Source organism: Gambusia affinis, linkage group LG16, assembly GCF_019740435.1.
Source record: "Gambusia affinis linkage group LG16, SWU_Gaff_1.0, whole genome shotgun sequence".
Classification (NCBI taxonomy): domain Eukaryota; kingdom Metazoa; phylum Chordata; class Actinopteri; order Cyprinodontiformes; family Poeciliidae; genus Gambusia; species Gambusia affinis.
The window spans coordinates 11,027,517-11,054,936 of record NC_057883.1 but is presented as its reverse complement, the minus strand read 5'-3'; the positions used below and the strand labels follow the sequence as shown (position 1 = coordinate 11,054,936).

The 27,420-nt window shown below is 38.1% G+C and overlaps 1 protein-coding gene across 3 annotated transcripts in view; it reads left to right on the top strand.

The window, feature by feature from the left end:
- The window catches only part of dph6 (diphthamine biosynthesis 6), an 81,003-nt gene that overhangs the window by 52,792 nt on the left and 791 nt on the right, over positions 1–27,420 (top strand). For all 3 annotated transcript variants that reach the window (XM_044143409.1, XM_044143410.1, XM_044143411.1), the window contains 2 exons: positions 13,944–14,192; positions 20,716–21,103. In XM_044143409.1, coding sequence (XP_043999344.1) covers positions 13,944–14,192; positions 20,716–21,103 — 637 coding nt within the window. The remainder of the gene's footprint in view (positions 1–13,943; positions 14,193–20,715; positions 21,104–27,420) is intronic.

Genomic DNA, 27,420 nt, shown 5'->3' with positions numbered 1-27,420 from the left:
TGTGTTAAGGATTTGGTCAGAAAAGGCTTTTTATTGGCATCATTTTAGAAATGGTTGGCATGTAGATAATGGTTATTGTGATTTTTTTTTTTTGCCAGTCTTTGCTTCAGTTCTCTAACAGTGACCTTTAGAGATTTTGTTGTTTTTACAGCTGTGTCAATTTTTCTGTCTGAGATAAAAATGTGAAAAATCCCATATGCTGCCTGTTAAGTATGGTGAAAGATTTGTGATGCTCTGGGTTTGTTTATCCTCCAAAGGCCATGGGAACCTTGAAATACCCAGAAGTTTTACAAAACTGAAATCTGGTCACTGCAACCGAAGACTGGTATTGGGTTCTTACAAGACCTTTCAGCAGGATACCAATCAGAAATTTATAGCCAAATCAACACAGAAATGGTTCAGGTAGACATAAATTCTACCTTCTTCCATTGTCTTCTCAGTCTCTTGGCTGAAATCTGATAGAAACTTGTGGGGTGAGTTGAAGAGAAGAGCATAAGAAAGAACGCAGGTTTTGGGACAGGACAATATGCAAAAAAAAAAAATGCTGGTCACAGATGCTTCTCTTTCTTTATGTTTCAACCTTGTGAAATGTCACAGGAGAAAACAAAGTGCTGTTCTATTTGTAAAAAAAGAGAGATGCACCTTATTAACCCCACGAGTTTACCTAATTGAAGCATCAAAGATTTTCCTAAGACTTTCTAAAGGCAATTAACTTCCGCTTAGGAGATTTTCTCAAATTAAATTCTCTAAAATGTTCGGTGTCAGATTACCCTTCTGCAATATTTTAAACCATATTATACATCTTTACAAAGGGTTCAACAAATAAAATGTACTTGTGTCTGTAATCTTAATAATGGACAAAATGCACAAGCCAAAGTAGCACCTAAATTTAGGAAGTCAGTACTTATCACAATTTGAACTATCACAATTCAGCATTTTCAAGTCAAATTGTATGCAAAAAAGAACAACAATGAATAGAATTTTAATGTATTACTTTAGTTTGCTGGTTTGAATGTTCTGCTGAAAAACAGCTAGCTTGCTAAAAACAGCACCACTTTTTCTACCACCAACTCATCAAACCTCCCCCTCCCACACACACACACACACACACGCACACGCCCGCACACACCCGCACCTTGTCCTTTTCTCCCCAAACTTCCTCAGCCCACATCTAAAGTCTACATCTACTTCAATTATCACAGAAGAGTAATTAGCTAAAAAACTGCGTGTGCAGGCATCTGTGTTCAGGGAGGTATTCATGCAGCACGAACAGATTAATTAGGACATTTAACTTCATTTCTAATACAACAAAATTAATCCAATAAAGTATGAGGCATCTCAGAGGAGGTGCCTGTCAGCATCTGATGCCTCTCCCCTGTTTGCCATAATCTATTAAAACCTTGCTTTTATCTCACCTCTCCCTTGTCATATTTTATGGATTTTTTTCATAAACCCGACCCATACTTCATAAATGTCTCAATTTTCTAGTCTATTAACATTACTTCAAATGTGCTTGATAAAAGAGGAGGGCATGCGTGAAATAATGCACCAATAATACAAAATGCTGGAGGCTAAAAACAGTAGGGGCGCCTCTCCGGCACGCTCAGACAATGCAAGGGGATGTTATCAGGTTTAATAAAAGAACAAATGATCACTTCCAACTGAGGAGGAGGGGAGATAAGGCAGGAGAAGAAGGGGCGGGCTGAAGAGGAGAACAGTTGTCGAGTAATTGAGCTGATGAAAAATGAGGTCTTGAAGGCTCAGCGGTTTGAGAAGTTGGGAGATTGAAGGCTACTCAAAGCTGCGGTGTTCTTTAGCACGTGTAGTCACTTGCTCCAATTCGCAGCAGAGGAAGTAACCCAAATTTGTTTTTCCCCTTTTCTTTTCATTGGAAACATAAGCAGAATAGGCTCGTTGTTTCATTCCTGAGTGCCTGAATTGTCCGCTGGCTCTGTCTGGGGAGAGCCCGGAGAAGTTTTGACTGACAGTCAGGCTTCACCTCAAAGCTTTTCCACAGCGAGCATTGATTTAGTTTCTTTCGCTGCACATCACCTCTGCAGTATCTCTGTAAGTTTGTTCCCAAACAACACGGTCAGCTGTCTTTACTTGAATTAGACAAATAGGAAACAGTCTGATCAAACCAGTTAGAAATGAGCACAGAGACTTGATTCTGCTTCAAGGCCTCTGGCAAAATGTTTCAGAGAGACAGTCGGACACACACCCATGGTCTTTGGGAAAAGATATGTGACAAGCTGTATGTTTTTTTTTTATTGGGTTTTTTTTTTTACTGTTAAAATTGTGTACCTATTGGAAAAATATGTCTTTATTTTCACAAAACATATAGTTTTCAAGCTGTGTTTTTAACAATAACTATTCTCTGTAGAATGATCTGGTTTAGATTTGATGAATTTAAAGGGCAACACATGGCAGAAGCAGTATTCATTTCTTTTAAGCAACCCACTACCTTTGCTTCCATTTGATGGCCGATTCTTTATGGTGCTGTGTCCAGTTTGTTATTCCTTTAGAAGCAATACATTTTCTCATAATCCAAATATTCTAGTAAAGTGCTTCACATGATGCATTAGAGGCTTGTGTGTTTTCCCTTTAAGTGTCTTACATTTTGAGCTAAATGTAATCAAAGCATCTTGACTGAGAAACAGTTCTTTAGGTTAGTGTCATTAGGAAGTTCAAAGCAGATACCTTAGGACCGTTAGCAGCTAACATGTTGTCTTGTCACTATTTTACTTTTTTTTTTTTTTTTTTTTTTTACTGGGTACCAAAATTGCTGCAAGATAAATAGCTTAAACATTTTTAAGGCTTCTTTAATTCTAAAGCAACTAAATGTAGTCAGCCAACCCAACAAGTTTTTATTAGTGGACTATGTCAGCACAACAGAGTCTGAAAGAAATGTACAACAGGGTGTCAGAAATCTCTCAACTTTACTTCCAGGGCTGATAATAGAAATGTTTGCTGAGACTTATTTCTCCAGAAGAAATAACCCGCTGATCAGCTGGATAGTACTTTGTGAGACTGGCATTAAGAAGAATTATTGTGACATTTTAATATAATGAGATATTGTTACATCCTAACATAATCCATGCAGTCACATCACTTCAAACAAAAACAGGCACAACCTATTTTGTATATTAATTTATATGTAAATATTTAGAGTATTTCAAACCTTTATTCGAGGTACCGACACAAATGTTTCCCTCTCTGTCTTTTGGTACGTCTTAAGAAATGTATATCCGTTTAAACATATGGTCTTTGCCTTGAAACAGTTTTGGATTGGTTTAACTTGGGTTTGGGATTTTGCGCCTCAAAATGCAAACATCTATGAAAAAGGTCAAACCACACCACCTTTTTAATCTGATGAGGGGGCAGTTTTATGTGAAGTGGTAGACAGCAGCAAGGATGATTATTTTGCTTTCAACCAATATCCTCTGAGCCTCTCAGCCCGCTTCTCTCTTTCCTCTCCTGCTGTGACGGCGTGAAGGCTGACCCGGCTTGGCAGTCATCATTTTCAGAAAACATTACCTCCTTTTTTTTTTTCCTTGTTGTTTTTGGTACAATATCCTGCCATTGCTGCAGCTCCATCATGGGCGCAGGCTGGTATCAGCTTGTACCAGGCGAGGACAGGGGAAGGACTGGATCTGTCAGAGTGCATCGGCTCTCAGGCGGCGGCGTTCGCCTGTGCTGTGCCTCCGCCTCGGCCCCTGCCACACTCCGACTCATTAATGGGTCTGGCCTTGACAACTGATCCTAATTGTCTTTGAACAGCTCTTCATGTATTATTGGTGCCTGACTGCCTTGGTTCATGTCAACAGACCATAGGAAGTTGGGACAGGATAGCTATCGTGCCTCTTTCTCTTTTGCACGTAGACTACAGACAAAAACAATGAGATACGCACTGTGTATGTGTGGACATGTAGGCTTTTTGAAAGTGGAAATTGGATGGCGCCTATAAGGACTGTGCATGGGGACAATTACTGGCATGAATGTATTGAAGGTCTTAAAAAGTTTAGATTTTAAAATCACTTCATTGTTCCGACAGCTTAAGCTATTTTCAGCGAGATACCTATCAATCAATCACTCAATCAATCAGTTTGTTCACCCGATTTAACAAATTTCATCATTAATGTACAAACATGTTGTCTTATAACACTTACTATATACAACCAGGAAGAAGAAAAATAATAATTTAAAAAGAAAAAATGATAGAGTTGCCAGATTTTTTTCCAGTTCTGCCCCTCCCTCACCTGTTATTGTGGACTGCGAGTCAGCTGACTAAAAAGTAGACATAATTGTGTGTTTGGGGAATATTTTTACCCCCGACCTGTTGCTGGGGGTTGCCTGTCAGCTGGGTGAATGAAGGTATGTTCCTCTTGCTTACAAGAAAGACATTTTTTTTAGGAATAATTCTGCCTGTGGAAAAAAAAGCATGGATAGTCATGGTTTCAAAACTAAATTAGTGCCACACATCAATTAAAGTAGCATATTGAGAAATTAATTAATTAATTTTTTTAACCTAAAAGGTTAAAAGAACATCAAGATAAGAATTTTAGAAATAACATAATCAATAATAAATATGCTATGTTTTGCAAAAGTAGAAATAATTATTTATTTCCTGTCATAAATAAAAGCAAATAAATAATTTTTGACTTTTCATTTTTCTGACAAGTGTAAATATGCATGTGGATATTTTTGCTTAAGATTATGATACTTTGATAATCACCTTCTCATAAATACACACAGTTTGTGTAAAAGGGATTATGTTGTTATTGTCTTCATTCATGAAGAGATTGCACCAAAACATTCAATTATATTTTGATTAATGCAATCAATTACAGTGTTTGAATATAATTACATTTGATAAATGATCGACACTGCTTTTTAATCTGAGGAGAGCGCATGTCGCATTGGTGTGTGTGTGAGAGTGTGTGTTCTAGAAGATCCTTGTTTGCTTCTCACTTTGTCACTGCTGATGAGCTGTGGGGAGGGGGGCAATGGTTCAGAGACATCAAGAAGGCTTCTGAAAAGCATCTTGTAAAGATCCCACCACCGCAGACATCTGCCAAGACACTCACGCTATTACAATTGCAATCGCAAACACTCAGTCAAAACACATCAATTATTTGTAGTCCCGTTTGTGAATTATTACCCCTTACCCAACTATTTACTTCCCATTTCAACCCTGTGATTCGGATCCAGTAAAAGGAGCGATTGGATGGCTCTGTGTTTTTTTTATTTTTATTATTTGTACAATGTAATAACCAAATACCAGATGCATAGATAAAAAGCATAGCAGCGTGTCCTGTCCACTCCCATCAATGTCTCAGAATGGAGAGATGTATGACCATCCCATTACTATGGTAACTAGCCACTATATTCAGAACTGCCCGGGTGTGTTTTTTCCCCCTGCAGTGACGAGAGGGCATAGCTGACAGGGCCTGCCTACACACATGTACACACACACGCCTGCATACACACTCACACACGCGTACATACGTGCTAACAAACAAATAAAGACGATCTGCCAGAGCTTTCTACATTTGTCACATATAGACAAAACAATATAAGAATCAACCCCTACACAAATAATTTTGCTGACTTATAGACGATGTAGCACTGGAAATGTTTTATTTCTATTGTCTTGAAAAAACATAGCTTAAACTAAAAACAGACAACAGCCAAATGTTTTTATTTTTAGTAGTTCATTAATGTACTGTTAATTTTTAATCAAAAATAAAACTTGGTAAATGGTTGTGAGGACATACTAGGGTTATAGCTGCAGACAGTCATTACTTTAAACTAAATAATGTTTCCTATTGCTGGTGAATTCAGTGTCTCTTTCACAGTCACAAGTGCTTTTATGGATAACTCCTGTAATTACATCAGCACTTCGACAAATTCCTTGAGTTATAAATTTTAACCATCTATTAGCATTTTGCTCCAACATATTACTACCAAAAATGACAGTATTAAATTGCCACCTTCATAAATTAATGTATATATATAAATATGTATATTTATCTAGACTACAGATGATTCAGGAGAACGTAAGTGTTGATGTTTCATTGAGCCTCTCGATTCACAATGAATTCCATGTGAAGCGGTTCTTCAGAGTATTAAATTTTAACTTGGGTTATTCACGTTTCAAATGCTGTTGTCATCAAAGCATGTCTTGCTGCGGTAAAAAAAAAAGATGCTGCAGATGAATGATTTGCTGCCTGCTATTTTTTTCCTCCCAATATACCAGCGCATTCACTTTTAACATAAATTTATCATTCATGCTATACATTTGTAATAAACAGGAAGTTTAGTGTAGCCTGGAATGTTATGAAGTAGAGATGTTAAGGGCAAGGGCTCATTCTCCCGATATGGACCAGACAATATTTACTACATGTCAAAATTTATTGAGCTGAATCTGATGCACTGAGGCAAATGTTAATATTTGCTGTATTTTCCATATGGGATTCAGTGCATTATAGGAACACTACTATATCACTTTGCTGTTGTTGGAATATTGTTAGATTTTATTATATTATAAATTATGTATTACAGAAAAAATGTACAAGTTAAATTTAAATGATTGTTTTAAGTCTTATCTTTCTTTACTTATTTGTTTTTTTGCAAAATATATGTTATTTTCTGATTTCATCCCTGGCAGTGTTTTTTTTCCATATGGATTTACGAAAAAAAGAAAAACACATATACTGTTTATATATTTTACCAGAATCACCAAGGTATTATTAGTCATTACATTTTTGATATGGTTTCCAGTGCACTTTCTAATGTCTCATTTCGTTTTAGAATGCTATATATTTATGTAGTTTAGGATTTTCCCTCCAAAAAACAAAACAAACAAAAAAAATGGAAGTGAATCCAAAGGGATTGTTGATGCTCTCTGGTCAGCCTGTCCTATGTTTACGCTGTATTCTGTGCAGCTTTTTAATGTAGCAATACTGCCATCTGTTGATCAGAAAAGGAAACGCATGTCTCTACCGAGACTGTATTTACTGTATTGTTGTCACTCTTTGCATTATTGATTATGTTTTTAGGCTGTTTATCTTTTTCTAGTAAGTTTTGGACTAACCACTTTGTCCTCTAAAATGGTGTGACAATAGAACACTGGTACAAGGTTAGAGAGTGTGTTTGTCTATGTCTTAATGTTTTTTAGATGCAGGCTGGAACAAATTAATTTATTAGATTAATAGCTAAATATTTTATTTTTTTTTTAATCAACTTTGGATGTACATTTTCCAGAATTTCATATTGTCCCTCACAAGTAATTTAGCTTTTGAACATTCTTCAATCAGGCTGTCACGGTTTTACTACTTATTTTGTTTGAGATTATTTATTTGTGTCCAGATCAAATTGACATTTTTTCAGACTGGTCAGGCAAAGAGACGAAACCTCACAAAAAAAGTGGGAAAAGAATCAGAAAAGACAGAAGAGATGAGATGGTCACAGCTGGGAAGGGAGACAGAACGGGGGATGAGGGTTGCAGTTTCAGCATCATTCAGTCAGACAACATGCCCCTCAGCTGAAACAGCGAGAGACCCTCCCCGATTCTCTCGAATTAGGGAGATTAGCGGGGGAAAACGCATAATGCAGGATGATGGAATTTGTCATAATTTGCATTGTCCTGGAAAGATTCGGCTTGATAGAGCGATGCGTGGAGGGGGCTTGTCATGTCCCACGGGCAGGTCATAGAGGAAGCTTGGCAGAACTGATTTTTGCGATATGTGCATCAGTCGTAAAAGCCTCACAACCAATTTGTCAAAAAATGTGCGGCCAGGACAGTTGAAGGCAGCGGGGCATTTTGCCTAACCCGATGAAAAAGCATGCCCCTCCATCACTCTTCGTTCACAGCCCCGACTCTGTTGTGGCACTGTGCTGCAATGCAAAAGCCAATTTCATTACATCCGCCTCGGGTAGCTCGAGTTTCATTTTGCTGTTTGCTAAACGTTATATGTACGCAGCAAAATGCAGACACAAATATTGTTTCAAACATAGTTGATTTTATTTTATTTTTTATCTATCAAAGGAGAAAAAGTATTTTTTTCTGTTTATTTATGCTGTATTCCTTGCAGACACATCTCTGAGCATTCAGTAGGCAGCTCCCCTCTGACCTTGGCTATAGTACTGAATGGCAGCTTCTGACCAGCATAAAGTTGACCAGAGCTGACAGTGCAGGGTTACAGCTCTGCACAGTTCAATGTCTACAGAGTGGACATGTCGAGGCCAAACATAGGAAGCAGAAAAAAAAGAAAATAAAAACATGCAAGCTTTAAAAACTTGGGGGGGCAGGGAATAGCTTCTGTCCCCCACACTGACCACACGTTGTTTCCACTGCAGCTCCCTAAATCTCTTGACTTTTATGTACTTCTAAATTTGCCAGTTTTGTCCTTGTTTTACTTATTAATGTCTACTTCTGGTTTGTTTACTGAACATTTGTAGAATATTAGACAAGCAAAAATCAGCTGAAAAATGTCTTACATTTGTCTTTTTCTTGTGCACTTTATACGGCTATTTATGTCACAGTTTAAAGAACGCTAATGTTTTGTGACAGATGAGCATACAGGGGTTAGACTCAAACTAGAGCACGAACAGCAAGAAGAAGAGAGGGAGCGAGAGAGAATGGGGGGCAAAGAGAAGGGAATATTAAGAAAATGGCTAATATCTTTTCCCTTTCCAATCCAAATGTACAAAGTTAAAGATTCTGTAGGAGAGAGAAAGGTTGTGCCTCTCCTGAAAGGTTTCCATTTGTAGAAATGAGGTGTCAGAGGAGGCAGGATTTCCTCAGGGCGCGGCACAACAAGAGCCCGTTTCTTATCATTTCCCAGTCCCAGACATGATCTGCTTTGAATTCGCTAATGCTGAAAGAACCCCACAGACTCGAAGCCGGTTCAAGATGGAATCACGGCACACATCCCTGACAAACTGCCATCCACTGCATAAGGATTAAACAGTGACTGCTTTCCAAATCCCTACCAAAAGGAAATAATATATGCACTTAAATGCATGCAACAAAACTTCAGCCTTAGTTTTTTGATCCTCACATTTAGGGGTGCTTTGAGCAGTTTGTCAAGTCTGAAATAGTCAGGTAAAAAGGACAAAATTGCGAAGTCTAGAAAGATGTCTTGAAAATGGAAGTAATTTTATTCCTTAAATGTGATGTATTCATACCTCTTGAACTTTTTCAAACTTTGACAATTTTGTATCTTATTGGGATTTTATATGTAAATGTGAAATGGTAGGAAAATGACACAGGATGATTTCAGGGTTAAAAATCAGTACAGTGTGATTGATTTTTTTTTCTCAAACTCCTTCAATCTGATACCCCCAAATAAAATCCATTGTGACCTACACATCATGAAACTGCATGATGAAAACCAACAAGCACAACAGTTTGGTTTAAAAACAGGATTAAATAATGATCCTGAAAATGTAAAGCACGGCTACAAACCTAACAATACATGACTATACTGAAGAAGCTGCACAGCTTCGGTCAGATATGGACAAAATCGAACACTTCGACCTTCATGCAAAATGCTGTCCTAATAAAACTGCACCTCTCCATCCACAATGAAGTGGTGGCAGTGTTATGCTGTTGGAATGCTTTTCCTCAGCAAGGCAGAGAAGCTGGTCAGAGCAGATAGTAAGATAAATGGAATTAAAACTCATTATTATAACAGACCAGTAAAAACCTTCACTGCCGGTGGGACAAAGAGAGTAGACATATAGCCAGAGCTACAATGGAATGAATTGATCAAAGCAAATTTGTGTCTTAGAATGACCTAAGTCTAGACTTAACTTCAGCATTGAGTCTTAAAGATTACTCTTTAAGATGTGACGACATATGAAAATGTGAAAGGGGTATGAATACTGCAAGGCATTGTGAAAGTGTAATATAGATCTGGTGAAAGGCTTTACATCTTGTAACATATAAATAGTGCTCACACGTCAGAAAAGATAATAGGTCCCTTAAAAATACTTTTTTCTGTTACTTCTATAATGCATTTATTTGCTGGACATTTTGTAACATTAAAATAAATAGAATTAGTTTAGATGGTAGGTGTTGCTTTGCATTAGTAATTCTTTTAAAGTCATATTAATCCAAATAATTTTACACACATTGTCCTTACTGAATTATGTATAAGGTCTCAACGGGGAGAAATGTGACCATTAGCATATCTGATAGGAATGTTGGAGCCATTTTCCACCTCTCTCTGTCCTTGGAACTAGGCAGGGGAAAAAAACCTGACTGTTCGTCAATACCAGGTCATTTTATCCAAGCCTGGCTAGTTAATCTACACCATTCTAAAGTTTTGCTAATGACACTCCGAGGCGTCCTTGGTGTGATGGGAGGACCCAGAGGGCTCCAACACCAATATGAATATAGTCTCGCACTGTCTGGTCAACCCAGAAATGCTTTTGATAAAAAAAAAAAAAACTGTAATTAGTAACACCTCAGATGTACCAATCTGAAATGAGACACCAGCAAGTTCATTTTGAGAGCATTTAATTATGTTACTGTCTACACCTCAAGTATAGAAGAAATGTCATTAGGGCATTGACCTTTTGGCACTAACCGCTCTTCAAAGTTTGCTAGAAAAATTATGCAGCTTTTAACTACGATGTAAAGAAATATGAGTTATAATGTAAAAGCACAGGTCACATTGAAAAATCATTTTTTTAACTGTAAGCCTGTTTAGTGTAAAGGAGAGTAATATTGCTGTTCAAAAAGTTTTGCTGCTTTGTTGCATTTTATTCAAACATTGTGGATAAAAAATATACTATTCTGGAATGATCTTTCAATCAGCCAATTGACAAATATAACCCAACAGGAACACGTTGCATTCATTTCCTATCCCTCACATAAAGTCCTTTTCTCTCAGGGCCATTTGGAGAGCTAAGGCCACCATTTGAAAAATACTTACCTTGTTAAAAGAAAGTTAATGTCATATGCAATTATTTGACCCTTATGAATATTAAAGGTTCCCATCTCTGGCCTATTAAAAATGCATGTGGCATTGTGGTTGTTGATCACATTTAGAACGGCCATGCAAATTGGACTGTCTTCGCTGTCAAGGCCTCAGATGAATAATGTAGTTGTGTTGTATATTCAGGGACACACCATTGACAGTCAATTAACAAGTTTGATTGGTGTGTGAACTCATTCTTTTGAACTGTTAATTTTATGTAAATAGTATTCGCTCTTCCCTTCCGTGGTCTCATCCCCCCATCCACGACCTGCATGGAAACGGCAAAACCCAAGATCCCCAATTCCACCTCCCACTAAGAGTAACCAGAGTGGGATCCTTAATAATTGATTATCACACACCTGCTCGGTAGACGCTATGGGAATCTACCTTTAACAGTCAAGAGGCCCCATGCTTTCACTTTTTGATATTCAAATTGACAAATGATAGTTGGTCTTTATGAATTCAAAATGCAGCAAGCACTTTTTTATAGAAGAGGTTGTTAAAAGACTCTAGCCACACGTCCAACCTGATGGACCTCCTCTTTGTTGGAGTGGATTTGATGGCATTTGATGGCTCATAAATGGAATGCCAATTGACAATTTGTTGTTGATGTGTGGGAGTCTGGCTTTTATGTTAGGCAGTCTCCGTAATGCAGGCTCCTGGGCAGATCGTGCTAGCAGGTAAATGATCCGGTGATTGATCCAAATGGTTGAAAGCAGCGAGGGCCCTATCTTCCCTTTCACTCACATGTGCTTCTCTAATTCAGCTTCCCTCCATCTCCTGTCTCATATACTGTCCCAGTAATTTGCAGCAGCAAAGATGGAAACTAAAGCTTCATCAAAGCTGACAAGTGAACCCAAGAGCTGAGGATAATGGTTAACCCATTCAATTATGGAAATACCAATGACAGTGTCTGCTCTTTAGGAAAACACTTGTGTTGCTAGCATCTTGTTCTGTAAGTATTTTATAGGGGAAAAAAAACAAAAAAAACAACTCGTATCACTATATTTCAGTGATAAATCAAAGCATCTTGAAAGTATTAAATAATTACCTTTAACATTGTAGGTAATTGTACAACACTGTTTTCTGAAGTAAAAGGAAGCACAGCTCTATAAATGGATGATGATGTTGTGTCTGTAATGCCACAGTTTGGAAATCTCGTGATGCTCTTCAGTCTTCTTGACAAAAATGATCTTTTCAATATTAATATGTGGGATGGATGTTGATCTGCTTATTGACAATACAGAAAAAGGGTGATACTGTGGATTTTGCAACCAAACAAGACAACAGAGTGGCATGCTATAGGTACGCTAAGAGTTGATTTCAATACAAGAATACAAAATACAAGATATACACGCATTCGACTTTTACTACAAACTCATGTTGTTGATAAGATAAAATTCCAAGGTCTGGAATAACAGGAGTATCATAGGCTGATATTAACTGGCTTATCATTTTTGCTATTAACCTTGGTGACTAGCCTTCAGTCAGTTGCTTAACAACATAGATTAAACATCTGATTGTTTGTTAAACTGCTTTGCATCTATTTTTTTGTCTTTTAACTGTCAAATGAAGGCCACTAGTGTGAAGAAAGAAAAACATTAAAACAAAGAAAAAAACTTCCTTTTTATTTGCCCAAACTTTTAATCAATCCATGGCGTAATTTTAAAAGTATTTTTATATATGCTAACCCTGCTAATACCACTTAAAAGTCTAAGCTCCTTGGTGGAGTCTGACATCTTACTTGTAATTGGTAAGCCTTGTTCGTGTATCAGTTTATCCCTGCTAGAGATTTGCATGTGCTTTGCAGTCTCTGGGGCTCTTAGCATACCTATGGCATCCATTTGCATTGTCCAGTACCCAGTGTCCAGCTGTAATGCTGTCCAACCTCAAATGCTACCGATCTATTGGGTCTCTAAAGACCTGACCTCCCCTTATGCCGACTCGTCTGTCTGCATTAAGCAGATAGATTTTTTCCATCTTCCATTATTCAGGGAGCTTAATTCTAACAGAGGCATTTAATGGAGAATTGAGCTTATTATCACATGGTTAATTATACTTATGAATAACAGCGGCACCACTCAGGTATATTGGCAAGCATCTAACAGAATACTTGCTTGTATTAGACTTGTGAAATATGAGTTGCTGGTGATAAGATGCTGACAAATGAGAGAAGGAACCTGATAATTAATGTACCGCTAATGAAACATAGGTTTATAATTAATGTTAATTCAATTATGCCACAACTGTGAATGGTGTATTTTTGTTTTCTAAAACAAAGACTATTTTTTTAGTTTCCAGGTTAAGTTGCATGTTAATTAGAAAAAAGGAATACTACTCTGACATCTTACTTGTTCAAGCAGAGGAAAGAAGTTAGAATATTTTACTTGAATTGAATTTCTTCTGAAAATATTACATATTTACCTCAGTAGTTAACACAAAAGATAACTTTTCATATTTTTATTTATATTGACCCATTAGCAATGTTATTATAGTCCAACCAGTGGTTGTTGAATTAACAATTTTTATAATTTTCCAAACAATCTTGAAAAGTTTTGATCCAGGTTTTGGAGTTGATTTTTCAATTTTCCTCCAGTTTTTGAAAGAGTTAAAAATCTGATCATTAGCGGATTTCAACTTTGCTTTAAGAACTTTAATTAACAATATTCAAAATATTCAGCCTTCTTCCTATGAGATATTATTAATTATGTTTTGTATTTGAATTTAAAATTTGACACTGTCAAAAGGGTTAGGCTTAACATATAAAGTGTAAAGCCTTTATTTCAATTGTCCCAATAAAAATTAAGCAATAAATAAATCAAACTGAAAAACCCTTTGATTCCAGTCATAATTTGATTTTTCACCGTGTCTCTAAGAATTTGTTTATCACAACTCAGTTTTATAGGTTCAGTGTCAGCTGTTCCACTTCTTCTTTTAATTTTTTTTGTCCAGGTAGATGAGTTGGTGTTCTGTGCAGGACAAATTCCTTTGGTCCCCTGCACCATGTCTTTGGTGAAAGCTGCCACCTCCGTAGAAGCTCAGCTGTCCTTCAGCCATGTGAAGAAGGTACTGGAAGCTGTGATCCCCAACTTGACTCTGGCCCACGTTGTCCAGGCCCACTGCTACATCACCAGACACCGAGACATTGCAACCATCAGAGCTGTGTGGGAGAGCATGCTGAAGGCTACAGAGGAAGAGAAGGTCAGTCGCTGCCAATTGTAGGTTTTCGCAATCAAATGTACAACTGTGGCCAAGCATGGGACAAATGACTGTTTTATTATAGATGCAGAGGAAATATTGATAGTACTGGTACACTCATATAGGATGAGTTCATGTTTAATAGATTAAAAGATAAAGAAAACCATTCATCAAATAATAAATAAAAGAAGATAAACTTGCTGTGAAAACCAAGTTTTTCAGAGACGCCTTTCAGAATTGTGTTTTATAGCGGGGGCATGTTTGACGCCCCTCTCTGCTCCCGCGAGACCCAAGCCATTGCTACTGATATTTACCAGTGAGTGCGCTCATGAAAAGTTGATGATGTGGGAAACACTGGTGTCTTTGATAATGCAGAGCTTGGCACAGAAGCAGATGTCTTCCTCAGAGCCCTGCTAATCCTTTGCCCCCACACACCATTTTGGAGCAGCGTTCAAGTCTCAGAGCAGCTTATCCCCCTCCTCCTCGCTCGTCTCCTCTGCCACAACCCTCCACCCTTTGCTCCATTCTCCCGCGCTGGCTTACAACCCTTGCTCCGTACTTCTAATAGGGGCTTCAGTCTCCCTTGGCAGCCATTCTCCTCCCACAGTAATCTGTCTAACCATGGGAATAGGACCTCTGGGAGAGATGCAGGAGCCCACCTCCAACATGTGGTTTGTTGCAGCGCAGAACACTGCTGAAGACTAGGGGGAGAATGTCAACTTTATGTCACTTCTTAGCACATAATCAACTTAAACTATATGTAAAACTGTAATCATATTTAAAGTTAGTAATCATATTCACACAACTTTGACATGTTTGATGGAAATTTCTATGTTTCAAAACGTGTATGCGCTTCATATACTGGGATGGTTTGGGGATTTGACACATTTTGTCACACTGCAAATTACAGTTTCATAAAGCCTCGTCGGTGCAGGTCAGATTTTACATATAAATGCAAAAATCTTCACACTTCTTGAACTGTTTTATAATGTTTTCACATTTCAAACTAAATTTCAGTGTATTTTGCAAAGATTCTGGATGATATAGACCAATGGAAACTAGTACATAATTTTGAAGTGGAAGGAAATTAATTTTTTTTTAAACAAATAAAAATAAGAAATGTCTCTTTGAGACTTACGCATGTAGACACTCTGCAGTCTTTGAGTAGAGCTGAGTAACAACTAAAGCTCAGTGAGATTAGATGGACGGTGTCTTTGAACAGCAAGTCCAACCACAGATTCTCTATTGTATTTAGGTCTAGATCTTGATTGGACCATTCAAACACATGGATATTGTGTGGCAGAGGTATTTAATGGATCATGTCATTCTGGCTCACGCAATGAGATTTTTGTCCTGCTAAAAGTTGAACTTCTGTTCAGCTTTTTCATCCAGTGTTAGTTTTGTGCATCAAAATGTTTTGCTGAACAGTTTGGTCTCATCAGACCGAAGTTCCTTTTTCAATATGCTTTTTGTCTTCCATGCATGGCTTGTGGCACACTTTAAATTATTGGGGCTTGAATACTGCAATTTGTGGATGATATATGATAAAGTGGGGTAAGAGGTCAGTGGATGTGAATACTGTCTTATTTTATTAAAAAAAAGAACTCAGATTAAGCTTTGGAAATTCATGTTTATGCCGGAGGCCAAATATAATGGCAACAATGCCCGTCTGTTGGGCTCCCCTGCAGTCTGTCACAACAGTTTAAAATATTTATTTAAATGACCATGGATTGCTACCAAGAAACCATGTCTGAGGAAGTAGTTCTAATTGACAGCTCAATGTCTGACCTGTAGTCAAGCTTCTGAACAAGTTAGGACTTTTTTTCCTTCTTGGGACTAAAACTTTGGCCCATCGTCTTGTTCAAGGGCACATTAAATGTGAGAGCAGCCGCTGTTTCGTGGCAGCTTTTCACAAGGCTTTGTTCCAGCTTTAGGCATGAGTTATTCTGTAAATTGTTTTATTGTGTTTAGTTCAAGCAATTCCAAGAGGGTATCATTAGCCTGCTTTATGAACTCCAAAATCAATCCTGATATACAAGTTAGGATCATTCTCCTACTGGAATAATTAATTGTGTTTAAGTTTTAACCGTCTTACTCAAACTGTCGCCCTCAGATAGAAAGAAGGCGGTTTTAATGTTCAGGAAAAAATGTAAAGAGCACCAGGGCACAAGATGGTTATAAACTGAAAACTATAATCAGTTTGATGTTTTCAAACCTAAGAAAAGCTACCTGGTAGCATAATTTTGTTGGGAATGTGGAATAATGAGGCTGGGAGATTATCTCCACATTTTTCAAATTTTTTCCCATCATTAACATGGTCTAAATGTGGAAATGTTCTGGAGTTCCAGTGATCCCAATAACATCAAGCCTGGTTTTGGAATAAATAAAGTAGAAAAAAATATATTTCTAGAATGGCCGCCCCATAATCCCACCACAATCCCGATAAAAATTTGTGAGCTGTGCTGAAAAAAACTACTTCCCAACAACTACACTTTGTCAGATTTTTTACATTTTATATATTTCTTTTGTTATTTCTGTCTGCTTGTTTTGTCTACATGATGTGTGCTGCTGGTTGTCTTGGCTAGGTCACCATTGTGAAAGAGGTTTTTATCTGGTTAATAAAAGGTTTAATAAAAAAATTGATAAATAAAAATAAATAAATGAAAGCCAAATGAGTATCAGCAGAATTGATTCAGCACAGTTAATCTGAACTAAGAAAAGTGATGAAATATTCAACCGGGACACGTCAGAAGTAGTCAAATATTACAAAATATGAACTTCTTTGTAAAATATTCACAATTAGACTAAACCCACAAATAATGGAAACTCTCCCACCTCATTTTCTTTATGAAATGCATTAAACGTTATTTTCTCATTACTGTACCGGAAAAAGAAGAATTATTCAAATAAATAACTCCAAATGCAAAATTAATTTGACATTCATGTTCATGGCTAGTATATTTAAACTTTTGAGAGGAACTGGCAATGCATAAAGTTATTTGGATCATTGAGACCAAATTGAAAAAACTATGGCCTGTGCATGTAACACTTACTTAGAATATCAGAAAGCAAACGTATTCCAGACAGATTCTCTCTGAGGATGTTGTTTTGAACAGAAATGCCTGGCTTGTCTTTGAAGCCACAGGGTTCCCTAGTTGTTGTGCGTTGATAATTTCTCTAATCAGGTGGATGAAGAATCTTGCAGGGTTAATTGGGAGCATACTGGAGTTGCTACATGTGTGAAATTGTATTTACGCTGCATTAAACCGCAAAGAGCCTGTTTGTCATCATGCATGCAAGAATGTTTGATGAAACAGGGGATATGCATGTATGTAAAAGCCAATAAATGTTTTATCTCCATCCCTTTTTGAAGGCCTAAATCAGGAGTTACAAATACCACATTCTTTCATCCAAAACAAATCCCCTTTTCTTTATGGGTCCACGCTAAAATTAAGTATGAAGTTTCTTTTCTGAATAGACAGAGAAACTAGTTATTTCTGCAATATAAAAATGGCCAAATAATTATAAACTCTTTTACACCCCACTGGCATCCGTGCGTTTCATTTACACAAACAATCTAACAAGCCTCAGAGTGGAATCTGAGAAAAGCCAGCGAATAAAAGAGGGAATTGGGGAGGCAGGGGGGTTGTATTATAGCAGACTGACAGCACTACAGTAAGTGCTGAGACATAAGAAGCACATGCTGAAGGCATCCTGCTGGGCAGGAAATGTAGGGGAACTGGCTAAGCTGTGCACCCCTATCAGCTCCCTGCTGTTCCCCTCCTTTACACCACTTCCTTATTACCGTGTTTACCGTTCGGCTTTCATGCCTATCGGCCCTCCAACCCACCACACGCTCCAGGCGCATGGGCACAAGTTGGAGGGAAGGATTGGGTAGGTGGGAGGTGGGGGGCCGAGGAAAAGGAAAACAAACATAAAGAGAAGCAGGTCACGCCCCATCAGGGTAGGGAGCTGATGGAGCAGATTCAGACTGTATGTGCTTTTACCTTGCTATCTACAGAGTGAGGCAGAGCACAGGGGGAATGGTGCATGCCCTGGAACTGAAGTGGCATGAAGTAATGAGATGGATTGGGTTAAGCGGCTGGCGAGGAGTAGAACAGAGGCCTTTGAATGCACACACACACACACACATGAACGCAAACGCGCACACACTTGCCACCTACCAGCCCTCACAACTTGCCTCTCCAGCACTCAGGCTCCATCATATATCAAACGCTGTATTTTGTCAGATTATTTAATTAATGATGTCCAATCAGGTAGAAATGAAAGTTCTTTCTTTCTTCTCCTTTTTCATAAACTTTGATGCATAGAGTAACAGAACTGTTTACACCGATCCATGGGCACACACGGAAACACACATAAGGTGTATGCTATTAATTCTGAAAATCATTCCTTCAAACATTTAAAATCTTGTTGATTTATTACACATAGTGATGCAGTTCAAAAAGTTTTTTTTTTCCTTTTAATGTTTGTGATAACAGCTTATAGCAAATAAAAACCTAAAATTTAGTTTGTCAGAAAATTCCTTTATTATAAAGGACCATTAAAACCTTTTATTTAATTCAGAAATGTTATATCATGGCCTACACAATCACGGGACAGACTGATGGTGTGACAGTTTTCCACCAGATAGTCATCAACACCCTTCACAAACTAACTGACCCTTCAGGGTGATGTAGCAAAACATATAAATGGAAAGTTAATCGATAGGAAAAACTGTAGCATAAAAATATGCACAACCATGGATAACCACATTCTTGAGAGAATCGTGAAGTGAGAGAGAATCAATGGTGTCAGTTCTCTAATAGCCACTACACCAATGTATCCAGGAGATGGACTACATTCATTTCTTATGTCAAGTCACTCCTGAACCAGAGACAACGTCACGAGGATCTTACCTGTACAAAAGGCAGAAAAGACTGGATTGCAAAATGAGAAAATAGTATTCTAGTCATCTTATTGTTGCACATTTGTATCAAGTAATCTAACTTTTTGATAATATTCTGATTCACTGAGATGCACCTAGTACATTTTGATTCACAGAACTGTTGGGTGAACTTCCCACTTCATGTTGAATCGCGGTAGGTAGGGGGGGAAAAAAAAGAAAGAAAGAAACGAGAACTGATGTAAGCTTATCCGACAGCTCTTATAAAAAGTCAGCAACTGTGCTGTGGCAATAAAATCCTGCCAGAGGCTGAAGCACTATGCTGAAGTCCTCAAATCCCCCTCACAGGCTGCCGGTTGGGTATAGTACCCTGGCACTCAAGGCCTGCAGGGTGGCCTTTAAGCCTGGCTGAGCAAGAACTCCCCGTCCTGTCACTTCTCCCACTACTTTGCACTCTGTTCCACGTTCAATCACTATTGACAAGTGCTGGAGCTGTTCCCTCCAGGAGAATACCTAGCCGGTGCCAGAAGTGCTAATATAACATTTATCAAAGCGCTGGACACGTATATGTGCTGTCACTCTGCCTGACACGGTGCTGACATGGCTATTGTTGTGGGCTTCTTTGATTCCACTACAAACAAGCTCTCTTCAAAAAACAGCCAAGTACAGATAGTCCTCAGCAAGCCCATTCTTATATGCTCATTAAAAACACACTGATTTCTGTTTTTGTTCTTTTAGTTTTGCCAGGGTTTGCTTAAATTTAATCTGAAGCTAAGTGCTGCTTCGGCAGCAGATTGGGTCATGACGAGCCTCCGTCTCGTGAAGGGACAAAGGGGCCATCATCTGGTCTTGTTAATGATTTCTTTATTTTTGTTTGTGTGTGTGCGTGCGAGTATCAAAATAAAATGTAAGTAACCTGTTATTATTCTGCACTTACGAAGTAGGGTGTAAGTGGATGAAAATTGATCCAGCAAATTGAAAAGGGGGTTAAGTGTTTTTGCCCTATCGACTCCGATTGGAATGACGGTTACATAAAACACTCATTTCTCTCCCATTAGCAGATGAAGCCGCAGCCAAGTATCATTAGAAGGCCACGTTGTAACACTGCTCTAAGACATTTTGTTTTTGATAATGGCTCTTCCATCCAGAGGAGAAGAAAGAAAATAAAGATATTTCACCCCCAATTGATAAAATTGAGCATCTAAATGTGTGTGATGAAACATGTTGTGAATGATCTTCTCAAAAAAGGTGAGAAGTCATCTCGGAGAATCTGTCATTTTGCCAAATGCACCTAAAAAGAGAATTGCGTTTTGTTTGTGGTTGCAGACGCTGGATTCTTTTTGTATTGTTTGCACACTATCATTACCAAGGGTCATTTAACAATCTCATTTTAATTGATAGGTTGTCAATCTGTCAAGCAAAAAGCCTGTCTTAGTGCTGTGTGGCAGTGTTATTCTGATGGGCTTTATATTAACACTGATGGGTTAGTGCTTATGTTCAGAAACTGCAACATGCGTCTCAGCAGGAGGGTCGTGCATTTGATTGATTGTAGTCTGCGGTAAAACACACAGTATGTAATTTCCCATGAGGTTAATTTGAATACCATCTGTCTACTTGCAGGAGTTGCTGTGGGAATCTGAGATCAAACTTGCGCCACTGCTGATTGTTGTGATACCTGCCCTACCCAAGGATGCAGCCGTTGAGCTTCATGTGACTGCAGTGAATGACGATCCCTCCAGAAGAACTACCCAGCATGTTACAACAAAGATGGTGTGCGGATCCATACGGTGCCACACCATGTTGTCTGCTGACCGTAGGAGTGCTTCGCTATCACTTTCGATGATCGCCTGCGGGAGCGACCTGGGAATCGCTGATGTGAAAAGCATCACAGAAGAACTTGGCACGGCTTTCATGAAGGCCACAAAGGCGATAGAGGCCAAGTTGGTACCACAGTGTGCAAGGGTGTTCTACAAGTGCAGCCCCTCACCAATTCAGCAGATAGTTCAAGGTATGCTTCTAATGACACTACCACCACGCTGTCATAACAAAAAAGGTGCAGTCATGGTGGGGATACGACAGGGCCACCACCCGTCAATGTTTCCAAAGTTAGGGCTGGTGCAATATGGTATAAAATTAAAATCCCAGATTTTAATTTATTTATTTTTCCGTCACTTTTTTCCCTTAAAAAAGACGGAGACAGAAAATAGCTTAAAATTCACTTGGAACTATAGAAACCTGAGAACTGCATTGGTGAAGGAAATTTGATTAATCAATAAAATCAATTTATTGCCTGATAAATTTTTAACTATTTTGTGCTAAAATATATATAATATATTTTCTTAGTTTGAAGGCTGTAGGATAATGTGATTTCTTCAATTTATTTTTTGTTTGATGGAGTAAGTGCAACGCTTCTTGACTACATGTTCCATACGGTCAGGAAAAAAACTTCAATGAAATGAGATGTTTCTTTGCGCTCTTATTAAAATACACTTTAAAGAGGAATAAATGTTGAAACCTTAACATACCGTCATATAAGCAACTGGCCCATTCATTATGTTGACCTTTTGCTGTCAGAATATTTGTTGTGTGTGAGTCTTAAACTTTACGTCAGTGGGTCTCAAACAGCATAGGCATAGCACCACCGTTTCATGAATACAAGAAAAAAGTTTAATAAAGTTTAAGAGTTTAATTCTAAATAAGGAAAAAAAGAAAAACAAATGAAATATACACAATTATAACAATATATTGCCATAAATGTTTTGATTTCATGCACATAAATTAATTTCTATCACATTCTGTTGTTAACACAAAGGTTTTTACAGTGGTATGCCTTTTTCCTGGTGAATTTTCTGTTAAGATTTAGGAGTGTGTTTATGTAAATTTTTTGATCATCCTTCTAGGAGAATATTTGTGAGGTCAGACACTGATGTTGGACAAAGTCTCCATCCTAATTCATCCCATTGTGTTCTATTGGATTGACTCTGTGCAAACTAATCAAGTTTCTAATCTCCAGACTTGCTCATTCATGTCCTTACACAACTTGTATTGTTCACATGTTTCTGCTGGAGGAGGCATAATTGCTTATTGTTTACAGTTCAGTTATCTGAGTCACCCTAAACCTCCAATGTGTGTTATAACACTTTAAAGGCTGAATGAGATTTTATAAATTTTAAGATCCCTATTCATTGCTGTAAACTGTCCGACTGAAGAGATCGCATTGAAACAAAGCAACTTTTATGCAGAGTTGTATCAAGTCAACTTTGAAGGGAACTAGGGTGGGGCTGTAATTTAGCACTTGTAATCTTTATGTTTTGGTTGGAAGTTTAAAAAGTCCAATGAGAGTTGACAGAGACTTTGTAAACTTGAACCACGGGGAGTGATCAGATTTCCTTGGGTCAAAAACGGAGGACTAGAAATATAAGTTTGCACCTCAACTTTTAAAAATGGTGTAGCAGCTGTTCCACTTGAAACCCATTGTTTCACAAATATTTGCAGCATGATGAGATGCTTGACTTCAAACACTCATGAAAGTGTTTGGAAAACCTGAAATCACTTTTGATAATAGGTTGTATATATATCTAGTTTCTTCAACACATCCCTACAGATTTTGGGTCACATCAGCAAGTTACACTTCCATCTGTTGGATGGCCACTGTGACATGCTAAACCACCAACAGTTTTGTACTTAGTTAAACAGAAACATATGTATGACTACAAGGACAGAAGGTTTTCCAGTTGAACTTTAAATTGCAACATCATTATTCTCTTCACCTGTTGGTGATTTATTATCTATGATTGTTGTACATGCCAGATTTAAAGTGATCTAATGCTTTCTCTTACAGAGAGGATTAATCCCATAGAAGCCTTCCTGTTAAGTATAACACTCATGACATGTTCTGGTTTTGCAAGTTGAGCTCCATAACACTCTTTTAATGGAAGCGACATGACAGCCTCTCTTGCTCTGTGTTCTGTTTTCAGAAAAAGTTTGAGCCAACATTAGTTAAGCCATCATAAAGTATTCAAGGAAACAGTCTCCCCAGAGGATCTCCTCTTCTTCCTGTGTTTAATTATTGTAAGCCATTTGTTGTGTCTTCAGTGTGTACAGTAACCCAGGCAGCTGGCACAGTCTTTTGTCATCATTACACTTTTATACACCGCCGTCTCCGGCTCCCAGGATTCTAGGATCTCGTCAAGACAAAACGCAGCGCAGTGTTTGTTTTATCCTGAAAGATGTTCTCTGTGAGAGGAAAGGGCGATGAACACATCGATCACATAAGCTCAGCTGTCAGGCCGTCACCAAAGCAGTCATTTAGCATTTCTGAATCTTTGCCAAACCAGTCGTCTTTCAGTCATTTTTAACTTTGATATAGCTTATCATTCTCACAACATTGAATTATGGTAACCAATAGTGAATAGAAGGAGGTCAGCGTGCTCAGAATGTGTCTTAAAATGGTATGACAGTGAGTCAGTGCTGTTTATGTTGTTGACTAATTATATTCCTGCTTCTGAGCATTTATGATGCTTGTCAGTCCTTTTCCTCAAACATTCACAAGAGATATTCAGCAAACAGATTATTACAATGTTTCCTTTTAAATCCATATTTATACATTATACTGCAATAAAAGTGGGGCTTAGCTTTAAATCGCTTTTTTTTTTTTTTTTTTTTTTTTTTTTTTAACAGCCATATCCTAATCCTTCACATGTATGTTTCTTGGATTATGAACTGCACAGAAAGCTCCCCTAAAACCATTTATTGACTCATTGCTGAGATGAAATCCGTTACCTTCTGATGCTTACACAGCCAGGCCCTGCGAGCTTACCCGCTGGCATCTTTATGGGTCAAAGCTGATGCTCATTGGGTGATAAATCCAAAAAGTCAAACGGGGAAAAGTAACACCTCTGGCGCCAGCAGTCACTGCCTTACTATTGTTGCTGTCACTGCAGGGACGTACAGCGGAGCGAAATGCGACTGCACAACCCCTCCTTGTTTTGCTCACTGTAGGATTCACAGTTGATAGACGTGGCATATGGCTCAAATGAAACCTTTAAACATCTTGTCTCAACTTGTTACTTACGATAGAAAGGTTTTTTGGGGTTTTTTTTTGCAGATATGACCCCACAGCTTAATAAAATCTTCAGCATTTTTAAAAAATAAATGATCAAAATAATATCTTGTGATTATTATAGAAGTTTATACATAGATGAGAAGTACAAAATAATTTTGTGTTCTAAAAGATTTAATGACTACACTCCTTGCAAAACTACAGAGTATCTTATTGAGAGTTTATGTGTTAGAGAAACACAAGGTGAAAAGTGAAACGTCAGTCAGTATGAAGGCCTCAAAAGATTTTAGAGAATGGTCAGAGGAGCATAACCAGATATGTCAAGCATAAACAACTGGAGAGACCTCAAGGAGAGTGAAGTTATAAAGCAATACCAGTAACTCTGGAGGAGCTACTTAGCCTATGTGGAAGCATGTGTTGACAAAATATTTATTAGTCTTACATTAAGCGAATCTGGCTTTTATTGAAAAGTGGTATGAACAAAATCTTCATTGAAAGAAAGTCATAAAAATCTTGTTTTGACTTTGCCACGAGCTGTGTAGGAGACGCAGCAAATATGGAAGAAGGTAATCTGCTCAAATGAGACCAAAACTGAACTTTTGCACCTACATATAAAGCCCTATGTGTGGCAAACAACTGCCTTTGCACAACATCCTGAACACACCATCCCCACAGTAAAACATGGTGGTGACTAGGTCATGCTGGGAGGGACGTTTTTCTTCAGGTTAGACAGGGAGACTGGTCAAAGTTCATAGAAAAACTCTCACTAGTTAAATACTGGACAATCCTGAACGAAAGCCAGTTAACAGCTGCAAGAGACTCAAGCCTGGAGATTCATACTTGTTGAACAATGACACTAAGCGTACAGGCAGCGCGCTAGAAGCGTATGCACAAATTAAAGAAAATTTGCAGATAAGATTATAGTGAAAAGTGGTTCTGTGAATTATTCACAAATGTTAAATACAAATGTATACCACACTTTTCAGATCTTTGATTTTAAAACAAAAAACTTTTGTTTTTGCTGGCTAGCCATTAATACATAAGGTGTATAACCTTAACCCTTTAAACCTCTAATTTTTGTGCAGAATATCCATACAAAATGGTTACTTTGTAAGTCCCAAGTAATAATATTACCATTCTGTAATAGTACAGAAAACATCAGTAGAAGTCAATGGATAAAATATGTAAATGTTGGTTTCAGACTGATTAGAAAAGATAAAATGATAAAGAACAAAGACAAGCTGTTCTTTGCATGTTTATGCTTACATTAATTTGAGATGTTGTTTTATTTTAACAACATACTGCTTTTAAGGTGGTTATACATTTTCAAGTGTTTCAATCGGTGCACCACACTCCCAGAGCAGTCGTTTCTTTTTTTGTCTCTTTGGTCTGTACTGCTATAACCCTAAACCTACTAATTAGTATTTAGTTCAGTGGATCATATGACCTGTCTAGAAATCAGTATATCACAATTATAATCTCTGGCTCCTAACCATACCCATTAGTAAAAGTGCACATAGAGTACATTTGAGTGTAATTCGAGCACATCATTGCGAGAGGTTTAAAAAAGAGAGCTGCCGTTCCTCTAATTTGACTAATAAAGATTTTAAAAAAGGAAACAACACAAAATTGCATGGTCATTCATGTCACCTTCACCCCTCTCGTTGTCTCCCTTTTATAAACGCAGACCTGCCGGTGAGTACAGTCACTGAAAGTACCTCAAAGAGAGAGCAATTATTTCCCATCCAGTAGTACAAAGATTAAAACATTCAGACATTAAACAGGCTTAGTGTGCAAGGTGTGATGAAGGGTTTGTTTCTTCTCCTAATAAAACCATCCTCAGTCTGTGATCTCTGCGGCCTGCTCGGTTGTCAGCCAACTATCTAAAGAGGACCCCACTTCCCATTGCGCTCTGATAACACATATTTAGGCTTTTTATACCTTCCAAAAAGGCCCATGTTCAGTAGGGGCATTTTAAGCCATGGTGCATATTAGCTAATTAGGGTTTTGGGTTCTTTGTGAGGGAGTTCGCCATGCTGTGTGTGCATCAAATGAGAGAGAGTGAGACTTATTAACAACCTAACTGCTCTTGAAACCTCCATGTGCTGACTTTACTTTCTGCAAGTTCACACAAATGTCATAAAGTAGGACAGAGTAACAAAGAATTGTATTAGAAATTTGTTGCTTCTTTGCCTTTTAAGATTATAATAGAGATTATGCAGCTTGATGTTACTTACAACGTAGAGTCACATCTGAGTCTTGTCCAACATGGTAGAAGAGAAGAAAGGAGGCTGGACTGGAGACGGTGAGGCTCTTGTGACCAATTAGAGCAACATCTCAGCTGCCTGCTGCTAAACAGACAGACTGTCATCAGGCTTGGCTCTGATGTGCTCAGTGAATTCTCAAAAGTCCACAGCCCAATAGTCCGGCTGCAGACACAATAACGTGTTAACAAACAGAGGATCAGTTGTACTGGCTTCCCCCAACATTCACTACAGAGAGATGATTTAGTGGGGAGTAAAAGGTAGCCATCCGCCTTTTAAACTTGAACTTAATGCTACCTCTCTGGTTGAAGGTTACACTGCCTTGAATATTTTCATATTTTGTCACCTGGCTCCAGAACATTACTTGCTTTTATGTACAGACCAACAGAAAGCGCACTAATGTGAAATGTTATAGTGTGATTTCTTTTTTTACAAATAAAGCCTGAAAAGTGTGTTAATTCAGCCCTCCTAAGTTAATAGTTTCTGGAAGAACCTTTTATTCCAGTTAAAGACAGAAGTTGTGAGGCATCTCTACCAGATTGACTGCAGTAGACCATTTATCTTCTCTAACAGGATTTCCCATTACGGCTGATGAAAAACCTTCCCACTGTATGATATCATCTATGATGGGATGATGTGTTCTAGGTGATGTGCAATGTTAGTATCGTTTCACATGTACATACTGCTTTGCGTCAACCAAAAAAATTCAGTATTAGTCTCATTTGACCGGAGCGCCATTTTCTACTTGTTTCCTGCCTCGTACCTGGAGTGTGGCGAACTTTAGTGGGATTTCTTAGGGGGTTCATTGAACAATTGCTGGAATGCGTGACTAATGGTGGTCCTGTTGACAGATTCTTCCACCTGAGCAGTGGCTCTCTGCTCCTCTTCAACAGTCACCATGGGGCTCTTTACTGCTTCTCTAAATATTCTTCTCCTCAACTAGTCTGTCAATTTAGGTTGCCTTACATGTCCTGTGTCATACTCTTTATTTTTGAACAA